The 14,534-nt window shown below is 40.2% G+C and overlaps 1 protein-coding gene and 1 non-coding gene across 4 annotated transcripts in view; one reads left to right on the forward strand and one right to left on the reverse strand.

Annotated features, from left to right (window-relative positions):
- The window catches only part of RAB8B (RAB8B, member RAS oncogene family), a 90,635-nt gene that overhangs the window by 17,345 nt on the left and 58,756 nt on the right, over positions 1-14,534 (reverse strand). For all 3 annotated transcript variants that reach the window (XM_032481002.1, XM_032481001.1, XM_032481003.1), the window contains one exon: positions 109-169. In XM_032481002.1, coding sequence (XP_032336893.1) covers positions 109-169 — 61 coding nt within the window. The remainder of the gene's footprint in view (positions 1-108; positions 170-14,534) is intronic.
- Positions 9,295-9,366, forward strand: TRNAG-ACC. The gene has a single exon. It is a non-coding gene; the product is annotated as a tRNA-Gly (tRNA).

Genomic DNA, 14,534 nt, shown 5'->3' on the forward strand with positions numbered 1-14,534 from the left:
TTAGCCACCACAGGATACCCCTAACTTATCACAATTCACATTTTAATTCGCACTTTCAATTCCTGATGAAAGTAGAAACATTGCGTACATATGTGTATTTTTACTTACCATATTTGAAGCTTAATTTTCTTTCCATCCAGTTCTATCGTTCTGATTTTAAAATCAATTCCTGCCAGGAAAAGAAAGACAGACATGTTAACTTTCTTCCAGTATAATCCAAGTCTTATTAGGAAAAGGACAAAGATTTCTATTGAAAAAAGCTCTCCAACGCACTGGAAAATGTGGACACAGAGAGGTTGTGAATGGTATGTTTCCACTGAATACAGGCTGAAGAAAGGAATGCTAATTACTCTGCAACGAATTCCCACCCATGTTAAATGCAACGTATTATATGCCTCATTATTTTGACATAAATAGATCACATCCTTCAAAGTTACATAATTTAGGGAAACTGAGAACATGCCATATTTTCTACTTCCTGAAATACATACAAACAAAGCTTCCAACACGACCCTCGTGCCCCCATCCTTCCCTAAAGAAGGCTGTGAGACCTCCACTTCCTTCCAACTGTTTCTTTAGAATCTGCAACTGGCTAAGAAAAGGAAAAAGAAACCCACCTATGTAGGGGCAGGGATGAGAAAGCCTGTATATTTATTTTATACAGTTAGCAAGTATTTTACAAACATTTTGATAAGTGTTCCCCGCATCTTACTGGCTAGAGCTGAAATAGCCAAAATGTTAATTTTTAACCTTGGCTACACTTTAGGATTACGTGGAAAACTTAAAAAACAAACAAAACTCATGACTAGGCCTGCTTCCTTCGCCAGATTCTGAGATTCTGATTTAATTGGCCAAGGGTGGGATCTGTGCTCTAGTTACTTTAAAAGTTCCCCAGGTGATTCTAACCAGGAGCCAAAGTTCAGCCCTCAACCAGTAGCATGGGAAAGTCATTTGCAGCTCCGGCACTCAAAACTTCACCCCCTCCCTCACCTAACATCCCCACTATGGTAGCTCAAAACTTACTCAGCGATTTGAGCTACAAAGAACCACGAAGTCCCTGAGAAACAGCAGCTCGCTCTGTCATTTATCAGGAACAGGCTGCTACTCTTTCTGAAGGCACCAGTGAGCGGATACAGCTCAGCTACAATTTGCTAAATCCTCATCACCTGGCGACTCAGCTTTGTTTCAGACTTTTCTATTCTTTTGCATTCTCTATAGAAGCCCTTAAAGTGGTTTCCAAGACATTTCAAGAAAACATGTCAATTATGTATCCTCCGAAGTGACTTAAACATTAACTGTTATTATTTGGGGGGAGAAGAGCCTTCAACGGCTATGTTACTATAATATTTCTACAAATTAACACTGAGAACACCCTAAAAGGTTGCTTGCCAGATCCAGCTTCACAGAAGGTGGATTTCTCCCTTCTTCTCTGCAGGGCACTCTTCCTCCAAGGAACCTTCTTCTTTTTTCTTTTTTTTTTTTTAAATTGAAGTTCAGTCAGTTACAACGTGTCAATTTCTAGTGTACAGCACAATGCCCCAGTCATGCATACACATACATATATTTGTTTTCATATTCTTTTTCATTAAAGGTTACTACAAGATATTGAACATAGTCTTCAGGGAATCTTCTTAGGTACTCTTGTGAATCTTAGAACAGACATCACACCCAAGCTAATCTAGCAGAATAGCTTCTCATTCTTTGCCCTCACTAATAACCAGGTAACGTTAAGAAATACCATCTGATACCCCAAATCCCCAGGTTATCTGGCTCACATTTCCTCCTCTAAGTTACCTCAGTATGGTGGGATCTGCGGTTGCTGATGCAAAATTTAGCAACACAGCATGAATATTACTGTTCGCATCACAGAGAGCTTACTGTGGCCATCATTCATTTAAGACAACATACACATTGATTTTTATTGTGGTTTCTTTCTTTTTTTTTATTTTGATTTGTAAGATCTAATTTTTTAAATGTTAAAGTACAGCGGACTTACAATGTTGTTAGTTTTTGCTGTACAGTAAAGTGATTCAATGATTTATTTTTTTTACATATTTCCAAATCCAGTGCAGCAAAGACCCTCTAGAGGTTCTCCTCTAGCCTTTATCCCTTTATTTTGGCCCCCTCACAAGAACAATGCCCAACAGCTGGTAGACAATAATAAATGTTTCCTGATATTAACATTTGAAAAAAAATCCATAATTTTCCAAACTCATAGAAACAGAAAATAGAATGGTGGTTATGAGGGGCTGGAGGTAGGAAAACGGGAGCTGTGATTACTGGGTATAGTTTCAGATCTGCAAGATGAAAAAGTTCTGGAGATCTGTTTCACAACAACGTGAATTCACTTAACACTACTGAGCTGCACACTGAAAAAAAAATGGTTACAGTGGTAAACTTTATTTTGTGTATCTTTTTTTTTTGCCACAATAAAAAAAGAAGAAAAATTCATGACTTTCAAAATACCTACTGTGTATCCGGAAAAGAAATTTCTTAATTGGAAGACTAAAGTCATCCAACATTCCATCTTTTAATAGTTCATTCACATTTTAAATAAAAGATGATGCCTATCAAAACGCCCGTCAAGTGAATACTTTTCCTTACTCTGTGTTGTTAAGATGGTAACTCCCTGTTCTTTTAGGGATGGGCATCATGGGTGGCTTCTCCACCTTCATTCAACAAAGCCATCTTGAGGCTCCCTTAAAGTCTCAGTTACTCTCCATTCATTTGAAACACTGAGGAAGCTTTCTACTGACCTAGCCTTTTGTTTTCTGTGTTTGTTAGAAGGATTCTCTTTCTGTTATCTGAGAAGGTTCTACCATTTTCTGGGATACTTAACTGCCTTTGCACCATTCAGAGGTTTTCACTGTTTTATAAGAGTTGGGAACTGGTATTTAGCTTTGGCTGAAGCTGCTGCGAGGAGAAGGTTGACAGACAAACACTAGAGAGCAGAGTCAAATTAGCACAACCTGAATTTCACTAATAATGGGAAATGTCATTTATGCTATTATTGAAAAGCACTGGACCTGGAGGTCAAAAGACTTAGACTGTAGGTTGGGTTCTGTCATTAACAACTTTCAGGAGGTTGCTCACCAGCTCTGAATCTCTGGATTCGCATCCATTAAAAAGGCTGAGAGGATCTAACTAGATAAGTTAGGTAATGTGCTGTGCTGTGCTGTGCTGTGGGAACTCTGAACTTCCATATAAATTTAAGATATTGCACATTCAGATTCTGTCGCCCCGCAGCTCTTGTCAGGTCACTCAGGGATGATGGAAGTATCTTCCCAGGATGCTGTGCCAGCATCTCTCCCTGGCCTGATTCCCCTGCGGCCACCGTGAGAGTAATTTACAATAATCCCTGTGGTAACAACACCACCCCACTATTTAAGAAGCCACGGATCCAACATCCTCAGCCAGGCAGTCACCCTTTCCCCACTGATGTGCGCTCTTCCCACACTGCAATCCTCACAGCTTCTCTCTGCAGCCTCGGCCTCTGTGTCTCTCGGGGGCCCCACACCTCCGCCCTCTGCGTGTGCATGGCCACCTCACTGGGCAGCCTTCTCTGATGCCCCTCTACCCCATGCGGTCCCGGCCCTCCTTCCCTTCTTGGCTCTTTGCTCAGCCTTATCCATCCCCACCTCAAGGCAGGGTTTTCCCACGGTAATTCAATCCTGCGTGTCTGGGTTTATTAACATATTGCTCTGAATTGCTCTCACATGAGCAAGGGCTCTAGCCTTTCTTTGCCAATTAGGCTGCACACAGAAACACAGATACAGTAGATACTAAACGAAAGGCTTAATACCCTTATGCAATTAAGTAAAGGTTAAATTCTACTAAGTGCGGAGAGAGCTAAGAAAACCTTGGATGTTCAGAGATTTCTTAGCAGACTATAGTGAGTAAGGATGCAGTGAAATCTTATTACAGTAAGAAATGAAAACCTCTACATTATAATTAGTGTTGACAATAACATCAGTAGAATATATAGTGCATTTACACTCACTTTAAAATTCAAAGAAAAGACAGGGAGGTGGGGAGGGTATAGCTCAAGTGGTAGAGTGTGTGCCTAGCACTCAGGAGGTCCTGGGTTCAATCCCCAGCACCTCCTCTAAAAACAAATACATAAACCTCCCCCCACAAAAAAACCAAAAACAAATTTGAAGAAAAGAGTCTACTCCAGGATTAAAAGAATAACCAGTCATAAGGATAATAATATAATTATACTGATTAGGATGTTTTCTGCTGCAAATAATAGAAACCCCAAATCAAACTAGCTTCAGGTAATTTGTTGACTCATATGACAAGCCCAGTGGTGAGCTGGGGTTCGGGGATGGCTCAGTCAGTAGTTCCGGCTCCTTTCTCTGTACCTCCGTTGGCTCTGCCCTCACGGGAGTGTCAATTTCATCCTCTGACTGATAGCAGTTCCTGACCACAACAGCAATACTGAGAAGAAAAGCTATCATCTTCCTGTGCCTCACTCTTGAATGTGAGGAAACATTTCCCCAAAGCCTCCAGCGACCTTTCCTTCATGTCTCATTTCTGGATTTATAACCATGGGAATGTCATGTTCCGGGAGCCAAGGCTGAGCTCCTGAACTAATCACTGCCCTGGGCAGTGACCAAGATTGGATTAATCTAAACCCATCCCTAAATTTAGATCAATCAAGGCCCATCCCTGGAGCTGGGCCACTCCCCCTGATGCACAGGGCTGCTAAAAATAGGAAAAAGGGGGAAATCTGTTGAATCAATCATAATATCTGTTAGAATTAATACAAGTCTATTTAATAAATTTTATATTCATAGCTACACGAAACAGACAAATCATAATAGCTATCACTACTACCCTGGAGGGATGTTATTAAATCTCATGATAACTATAGTACTTCTCTGAAGGTAATTTTGCCTAGTGTTCAGCCACAAACAAGAAAACGTGAAGGGAGGAAAAAAAGGGTGGCGAGCAAGCCAAGTAGCTGCCCCAGCATCTCTGGACTAGCCCACGAGTCTCACTGCTTAGGAGGGTCCCTGAGCCCAGAGCCCACAGTTCTGAAGACCTGGCCTGTGCTCTAGCCCCACATGATGTGAGAATGCAAAGGAGGGGCTGTCGTCATGACAGCAGCAAGAACCACAGCTCATCCTGGAAGTTAGGGAGCAACTTTCTTTTCTTCCCCATGTGAAAGGACTATATAATCTCAAAAAACATCACTTCTGAAGGGTATTTACATTTAGAGTCCAACCGCCCTCTGTATTTCAATGCCGTTTAGAAAACCTCATTTTTGGGCAGGACATAATACAATAATTCATGTTCAAAATGACGACCCTGACTCACCCTCTTCACGAGCAGCCAGGCTGCGTGCAGCCTGTGTGGCCGGCAGCACAGCCAGCATCTACGTTCAGGAGATAAGACTCCATCACTGCTTCCACGGGGCTTGACTGTGCCCTGACATTAATTTTTGGATGGCTTTACAGCAGGCCAGTGTGTCATTAATATTTATCAGGTCAATAAAATAGGAAACCAAATTGTAAAAAAAACATTCCCAAGGGGCTCAAGCCACTTTCATTCTGAATTTGAATACATTCAGAAACACAAACGCACACACACGCTCACACACTCACTAACACATTTTTATTTTTTCCGAACTGATTCTCATGCCAAACAGCTGCTTGTAACTGACACGTATTATGCACCATAAGGAGACAGGGAAGCAAGTATGGAAGGAATCATAGAATTTGAGGCCTGGAAAGTAGCTTTAGTCCCTTGAGTCCAGCCCTCCCTCTGCCCAAGATCAGTGAGGCCCAGGATGACACGACACGGCACCTTACCCAGATTCACAAAGGCTGATTCGAAACGGCGTTAAAATCAAATCTTGGCATTTAAAGATCAGGCCTTCCCAAAGAGACCTGCAGTGGTACATCCTTGTCTCTCTGAGGAGGCCTTCTCCTTACGGGTCATGGCGAAACCCCAGCAACAACGGAAACGTCCACCAGCAGGGGGATGCCTTGTAAACAAGGAAACGCCAGGGAGCAGCGAACAAGAGCTCCGCATGTCAACGTGAGTGAACCTCAAAACAACGCCAAGTGAAAACAGCACGTGCAGAAATGTACACAGAGTCAAACCACTTCTGTAAAATGTCAACAGTACTGAAAACAACAGTGTATCATTTGCACATCCATCCGCGTGTAACTAAAGTATAAAAAAAGCACAAGAATGATTATCAACAAAACCAGGAGAGCTGAAGAGAAATGGAAGAGGAGGGGTTAGGGAGGGGCTCATAGGTACTTCAACTCTACTTATAATTTATTCTTTTTTGGGGGGGTAGATAATCAGGTTTATTTATTTGTTTTTTGTTTTTTGGTTTTTAATTTTAACAGAGGTACTAGGGATTGAACCCAGGACCTCATGTATGCTAAGCATGCACTCTACCACTGAGCTACACCCTCCCCCATAATTTATTCTTTATAAAAGTGAGTGGTGGTACATGGATGTGGGAGTGTTTTATATTGGGTAGACTTTTGTATGCCTGAAACTGATCACAATTTTTTAAAATAAACAGTGATTAGTTGTCTAGAAAAATGACATACGGAGGTATACATTGATTCAGGACAGGACAAAAATTAAACCAAATTTTAGAGATGAAAGGCACCTTAGAAGACTTAGTCCGGGGAAAAGCAGGCACCAGCCCCTCCGCAACTTGTCCAACATACAGAGGGTCGTGGTGCTCAGTTCAGCAGACTGAGCCCTTGTGACCAGGGTGATAGCAAGACCAGGCCAAGTTCTAAACCAGATCCTACTGTATGGCACAGGGAACTGTAGTCAATACCTATAATGGTAAAGAATATGAAAAAGAATATACATATGTATAAATGAATTGCTATGCTATATACCACAAACTAACACAACACTGTAAATTAACTATACTCCAATTAAAGAAAAAAGACTGGATCAAGTTCAGAAAGTGAGGGGGCAGATGAAGGGCTTGGAGTGGCAAGGAGTGCTGGCCACTCAGATTCCAAGCAGGAGGTTCAAGGACATTTCCCTCCCTGCCTGGAGGAAAGGGAGCTTCCATGTGGGCCAGGGAGGAGGGAAGAATACACGTGGGGTCACTGTGGGCAGTGGCACTCCAGAGAGGAACAAAGGAGCTCTGATTTTCCATCCCAAAGGGAGAAGGGAAGAGGCTCAGGCTGGGGAGGGGGTCTGCCCAGCACCTCGGGGAAGAGTGTACTTGAGGCCTCTGCACGGCCCAGGGAGACCCAGAGGAACAAGAGCTGGAAGTGAGGCTCTAGTGAGGGACAAGGACTAAGCATGGGCCCAAAGCACTGCTTATCAGAGAGTTCTCAGAAATCAGCTGCGCGAGGGCTTGCCAGCAAATGAAAGGGAAGGGAACTTTGAACTTGGCCCAAACCCACAGTTAACAGACCTTCTGGGAAAAGGGAGCTCGGACTGAGCAGTCTCGGGCCTCCTTTCATTCCACAAGTTAGGTACGATTTAACTTAGCAAACAGATTGACAAAATTCCTTCACACCGAAGTCAAATCAGCCAGCCAACAGGTACAATAACATAACCTCTTCAGTTTCAAGAGAGTAGAGAGGTTGCCTGGGTGTGTGATGGGTAAAAGGATGCCACTGCTGGAGTGTGGGAAAGAGGACGAAGAAGAGCGTTCCCTGGCCTGCAGAACGAACTCTCTGGGGCCAGCCCGCTGTCCTGACCTTTGGCACAAGCTGTGACTTGACGCATTTTTGCTCTGTGGGTGCTACAGCTTAGAACACTCACTGCTCTCTCTTCCCTCCCGGGTACTATCTCGGGTCACTTGGGGAAGTCAGTGGCCTGGCCCAGGAAAATCAGGGCTGGAGAAAACAGGCTGAAGGGGACCTTCCTTCAACGGAGGCTTTAGACACATGGTTTCCACTCAAGTTCTTTTAAAAGAACAATTTGACTGAAGTCAAAGAGCTATGAAAAAAAAAAATTCAGATTTCTGGGACATTTAGCCTTTCAATGAATGATAGCAATGCAAGAAGATTCCAGTGCTGGGTTTATTCCAGCACCGCACATCAAGGGAGAAAAAAAAAAACCAGTTATCTATCCCCTTTGACCCACTTTAAGAAGCAGAAGTTTAACACTGTGCCTCTACAATTAAAAAAAAAAGTACTTTGTTTCAAAAGTACATTTGGGAACAACAAACATCTGTGATTCCAGGCTATCTGAATACTGAGTTGTGTGGTTTGTCTATTTACATTTCAGAGATAGTTCAGAAATAGAAAAAAAAAAAAAAAGCTTCTCAAACATTGAAATCTGTTTTAAAGAAATGCTACATTCATTCTCTTACTCAAGATTTTTGTCATTAATGATGAAGATATAGTGTAGATGGATCCTGCCAGTTTTGAAATGTTGACACCATATTCTGCTGATGCTTTTTCTGTGGACTTTTAAACATGGAGAATAATAAAATTTTAGAGTAGCTGACTTCAGGATAATTAGCTAAAATCTCTAATTAGAAAAACAGATTACTGAAATGGGAGAAAATGAGTCATAGACTGAAGCTTTAAAATATTTTTTCCCTAAATAAATAAAGGACTTGGAGAAAATGTGTAAAAGTATAAATAAAGTGAAGAATGTTACTTAGATTGAAAGAGAGGCATTCAAGGCATCGTTCTTTTTTTAAATACACATTCTGTAAGTTCATAAAAGCGTATTTCTACCAAGTATCAATTTTACTATTCTTTGTTTTGTTCATTTATATGCAAAACGTACTGTTTTCTTATTTGAAAATTAGGAAGTCTAAAGTTCAAGAGGAAAAACACACTAAAAGTAAATTCAGAAGACATTTTAACAACACTATAAAATGATCACTAGCAGCCAAATACGTTAGCTTTGTTAAATCAAACACTGGAAAGGGGGGGACTTTTTTTTTTTAAGGCAGACGAACAAGTGGTCTGCAAACATAATTTGCCCTTATGAGCAAGGACACCTGATATACTAAAAAGAAGCTAGTTCTTCTACTCTTTGAATAGGAAGTGGTAAGTGAAACCCCATTTACGATGTAAATCAAGTGACACATATTACCATTTCCTGCTGAAAAAGCTGCCCATCTTTACACTGTTTTGGAATTTCCTACTTGCTAATGAATTAATTCAGTTCTTGGCATTTTTCGTAAGATAGCTGATAAAATCGAATCATGCCAACAAAAGATAATAACTCATAAACTAGTTCTAGAAGTTATGAAGGATTTACTAATTTTTCTTCAAGCCATAAACATATGCATGACAGATAGAAAAATAGTGCACTTAAGAATAGTTCTGGAGGGAGGGTATAGCTCAGTGGCAGAGTATGTGCTTACCATGCACCAGGTCCTGGGTTCAATCCCCAGTAGCTCCATTATAAATAAATTTTTAAAAAAGAATAGTTTTAAGTAATGTCTATATTTGAGAGTCTTAAGGGGCTTTATTTATTCACTTATTTTTAGAGGAGGTAATGGGGATTGAACACAGGACCTTGTGCATGCTATTAAGGGGCTTTATAAATGAAAACATAAAGATCTAATTAAACCTTGAAATGTCTTTGGGCAATAAAAAGTCAAAATAACAAATCACTATAATATCAAATGATAGCCACTTAAAATATAACTGTGTTGAATTACAAATAAAAGGTTTTTAATGCTAGAATTGCCAAAATGTCTAGAAAAAGAGAGATGGCAAGCAAAGTATAGTAACAACGACTCAGATAAAGTATGTAGAAACACCTAGGAAATGACTGAGAATTTTAAATCTGATTAAGGAGTCAGCAGCAATTACCCAGCATTCAACTCACCATTTGAGGATGGTCAAAGAAGGCACAAGTCTCTTTTGCAAATCTTGCAATTTCAAAAGGAAATGTGATTTTGAGTGTTACTCAATCTGGAAGTAGCAATGTGCTTGAAGTTGTCAAAATGTGGATTCTAGAGGCTTTCAATAAACAGATGTTTCCCCTTCAATAAAAACCTTTTCATAAAAAGCCTAATTTATGAACTAGACTTCCATGAAGAGTAAAAGTTCAGAATGCCTCTGAGATTTCCACCCCTCTTCCCGTTATGAATTCATGACCATCCCAAGAACCAGACTGCTCCCCAGTGAAACCAGTTGCATCTCCCTGCTCTATCCACTGTTTTTGGGAAAGTGTGTCTTTGTAATGGTACGTAACAGCATGCGTCCTAAATCAGGAATTTCTTTGTTTGTACTTTGACAGCTCAGGGTGGGGTCTGTTTCATTTAAGGGTGAAGGGAATACCGTGGTTACTCAAAAAAAGCAAATCCCAGATTTCACACATTATTGCTATGGGAAAACCATACTTAAATCACAGGCATTAACACTGGAAAAAATCACAACTACATTCCAATGATGCTGCATGAAAATGCAGTGAAGCGGATCCTTTAGATCTTTCTAAGTATTGACCATGTCTCATATTTTCCATTCATTTGGAGGTAAAGGAAAGCTAAAAAGAAAAAAATAAAATAAATTAACTAAGTAACCTTAAATGGTTCAACTAACTAAACACAAATGACATATATTTTTCCTTTGAGAATGAGTTCTTAAAAGAGGAAAACCAAAAGAAATTATTATCAATGTAATATACCAGTTAGCACCTAGGGCTGAAATAAACTTCGGCTACAATTTTACTATTTTCCAAGAAAATGTCTAAATCATTCATTTAAGATTTCAGCTTATATTGGTACAAAGTGTAAAATTTATTAATTTTCCTCACCCAGTTAATACAAATCAACTTTCAATGAGGGACGTGGTAAGTAAGGGTCTGTACCAAATTACTGGAGGCTGAAGAGAAGAATCACCTGAAGTTATATACGGTCTTCTGCATTACCCACCTCACCCCTCCCATCCTCTTCTCCCACTGACTTGTCTCTAGATAAGAGGAAAGAGATCAGAGATTGTAAAATAAACAAACATAACTGCAAACTCACAGCGCTCTGAATCTAGTTAGCAAAAAAGCCTTTTCTTGATCAAAACCAACATCAGTGCCACAAAAGTATCGTAAAATTAAGTAGCGCTTACAGCTCACTGCAGCCGGGGTGACAGATGGATAATTATAATAAGCTACTGCTAATGAGTAGGGTTAAAAAAGACAGATGGGGTATATGCAAGTAAAAGGAGGAGGCAAAAATCAACAAAAATGGCACAAACAGATGATAGTTTTCCCAATCAAAAATGAAGAAACTTAACCGGTGGGCATATCATCGTGATTTGTAAACACAGTTTCCTAAGATACAAAAGTTTAAAATTGACAACACTCTCTTTCATGCATATAGTAAACCCTTCTGTCAGCCCATGATGTATATCTCACACACATATATAGTCATCACCTCTAAATACTGTAGACATTTTTGTAACTTTATAGGGTGATAAAAGATTCTGCCACCTACTACTTCCTTGGCTTGACTTTTAAAACAGAATACAATGTTACATCTGGGTTGGCAAATCCAAGATCTTCTCTAACCTACGGTTGTGGTCTGGACCAATGAAGGAGCTAGAACATGTCATAATTTTTTTTTTTTTCTCCCTTGTCTGCCAGCTAATTGCCACTTTAAATTTCAAATACACAAAGAATGAGTAATAACTATATTCAGAGCATAAAATGAGTGGGTTGTCAAAATATGCTATAGCAGACTTCACATTCAGTCCTTATTCTTCCTATGTCCAAAGCCCTGTGTTTGGTTGAGGGTGGCGGGGAGGGGGTGGAGGGCAAGAGAAGCACACCTAAATCATATTGACACGAGAATATTTTTAAAAAGCCACCTTGGTCATTTTAATGGCAGGGAGATTCATCCAGTGACACATAAAATAATTTTTCTAAAACTGACAAAAAATTTATCTCAAATTATATTTTATCAGCTTGTTTTTATGAAACTAACTTCAAAGTGGAATATCCCATTCAAGGTCCCCTACCCCCATCCCTAAAAACTAACACCTCAGGCATCAGAGCAAGAAATTGACTGCACAATTTCCACAGACTGGCCTGCAATCTTGGGTAGAAGAATTATTTTCCTTATGTTTCCTTTTACCTGTCTCTTTCAAAATCGACAGTTCTTTCCAAATCCTGGAGAAGCATGTTAAGGATCACAATGTCCATCCATCAGTATCCATCTTTCTCAGGCAAGTGTTTCAAAGTTACAAATACAAATATGTTTCCTTTTTTTTTTTTTCAATTGAAGTACAGTCAATTACAATGTGTCAGTTTCTGGTGTACAGCACAATGTCCCAGCCATGCACATACACACATATATTTGTACAAATATATTTCTTAAAGCAGGTCATAATCAGGCAGTTGTCCCAACCAACAGGCATGTAAGACATAAAAGACTCACTTGGAAGCCTCTAGCCAGAACTTTGGTCCTGGGGGACAATGATCCTTATTTCCCACAACAGAACGCTGGGAGTGATGACCTAGAGCTAGTCTTCTCTTCAGCAGGTACAGACACAGACACACTTCTTTGCAAAGAGCATCTGCCTACCCTACCCCGCCCCCCTCCCCACCCACACCCCCCCCCTACTTCCATTGCTACAGTAGCTACTGAAGGCTTTGTGTCTTTTTCACCATGGAGTATTTTGAGTCTATTAAAAGTAACCCTTGATCATTACCAAGATGACACAGAAACTTGGAAAGTATTTGTTATACTGTGACAAAAGTAGCAAAATATAAAATGCGTGATGTCTGTAACTATGTAGAAAATATATGTGCATATGGAAAGCAACATGTGAAACAGTAAAGTACTTACGTTAGGGTAAGTAAGTTACTGTGAGATGATTTTCAAAATTAGGAACTTCAAATGTTCACAAACTCCTGTAGTATTTTTGCATTAAGCAATTCTGAAGAAAATATTACATACGCTTTAGATGAAATAGGACTCAGTACAACTATACTTCACATTCTGGAATAAAGAAGCTTTGGGGGGCTGCTTTTACAAAATCTTACTGTTGAATATAATGATGTTTCCATGGGGGGAAAGCATAAAAAAGCACACCAAATAGCCAGCACACATACCTCATCTGAAAGACCCTTTGCCTGGAGACTAACCACTATCCACCAAACTGCCTGGACAGATTTGCCCCTTTTCCCCTAATTCCTTCAGTACCACTTTATTTGCTGTCATCTGCAAGAGAATGTGAGGGGAGACAAAGAGAGGCCTAAAGCAACGTGAGCTTGCTTTCCCATGCTGCGTTTCAGTGGCATCTGCAGAACAAACCCAGGAGGAAAGCTATCATCTGGAGATTTCATTTTTCCATGCTACCCCTGTCCCTAATTAACAAGATAATTCTGAGTTTGCCATGCTGTAATTTATTAATCCTATTCAATTAATCTAATCAGCTGTAAAACAGGAGAGGGCAACAGTGCAATCTTTAATGAAGGGAGCTCACTGGACTTTAAACACTGCTCAGTCGAGGCTCACGAGGAATTCCTACACACAAAGAGCAGGAGTGGCCTCGGTGAATAATTTGCTTTGTATATTTTTAATTCATCTTTCTACTTAAGGCCTCATATTACAATGTGGTTTAGAAAAAAGAGACAGCAGGTATATTATTTTAAAAGTAAACTCAGCGGTACAGAGGGTAGATAATTCTAGGTTCTCGGGTGTGTAGGGGGTGGATCATGCCAGAGTATTGCCACACATGAACAGCTGAGAAAAAAACAAAGCAAAACAAACTCAACCATCAAGTTGAAAATCTTACCTCTTCAATTGAAAAGGTGGTATTTTACAATGTTAAATCCATCTGCCCAGTTTTGGACTGATCTAAAAGTACACTGGCAACACCCTAACAGTAACCCTCAGTTACTAATATGAAAAACAAAACCAGAACTGTCCACATGATGATTTCACAGACACACTGTCATTTCAGTGATGTACGCAGGCAAGCCTGGGGCAGGATTTCCACATCTGGTGGTCACAATGTCCGTGCTCCCAGTTTGGACAGCATAATCATTAGGTCAGGAAATGCATACGACAGTGATGCAAAGAAGTTAAGAAACATGATACACAATGACTGTGTATTTTTAACCCCAAATGGTCTGTCAGCAGAATGAGGAAGGTGAAGAAAAATGTCACTGGCCATTCTGGAAATACAAAAGATCACACCCATTGGACTGCAGTTCTTTGAATGAGTTTCTGAAATTGACAGAAGAAAGCAGGAAAAAAAAATGCGCACTCAGAAAAACTGGCATTTAATGTACTTCAGATAAGCCGTTGCAGGCCTCCAGGCTGAAGTCCGTGTTTGCAGATGATGATACTGGAGGCAGAGAAGTGGCAGACGTGGCCCCTTTTTCGACTTTGTGACCAATTCCTCAGCCTGAGTGTGAGTATAACCCATGACACAAATTATAAAACAGAAAACTGACTGAGATTACTTCCCTTCCCCTACGTAAAAGACAAGGCTGAAGAGTGCTCAGCCTACGTCTGATGGATAAAATGAAATTAGCTTAGTCAAATCTAAGCCACACCTCATGAAAATCAAGTTGATTAATGAAAGGCCAAATTTCAATATTTAATTTGACAAGAAGTA

This window comes from Camelus ferus, chromosome 6 (genome assembly GCF_009834535.1).
Source record: "Camelus ferus isolate YT-003-E chromosome 6, BCGSAC_Cfer_1.0, whole genome shotgun sequence".
Taxonomy (NCBI): domain Eukaryota; kingdom Metazoa; phylum Chordata; class Mammalia; order Artiodactyla; family Camelidae; genus Camelus; species Camelus ferus.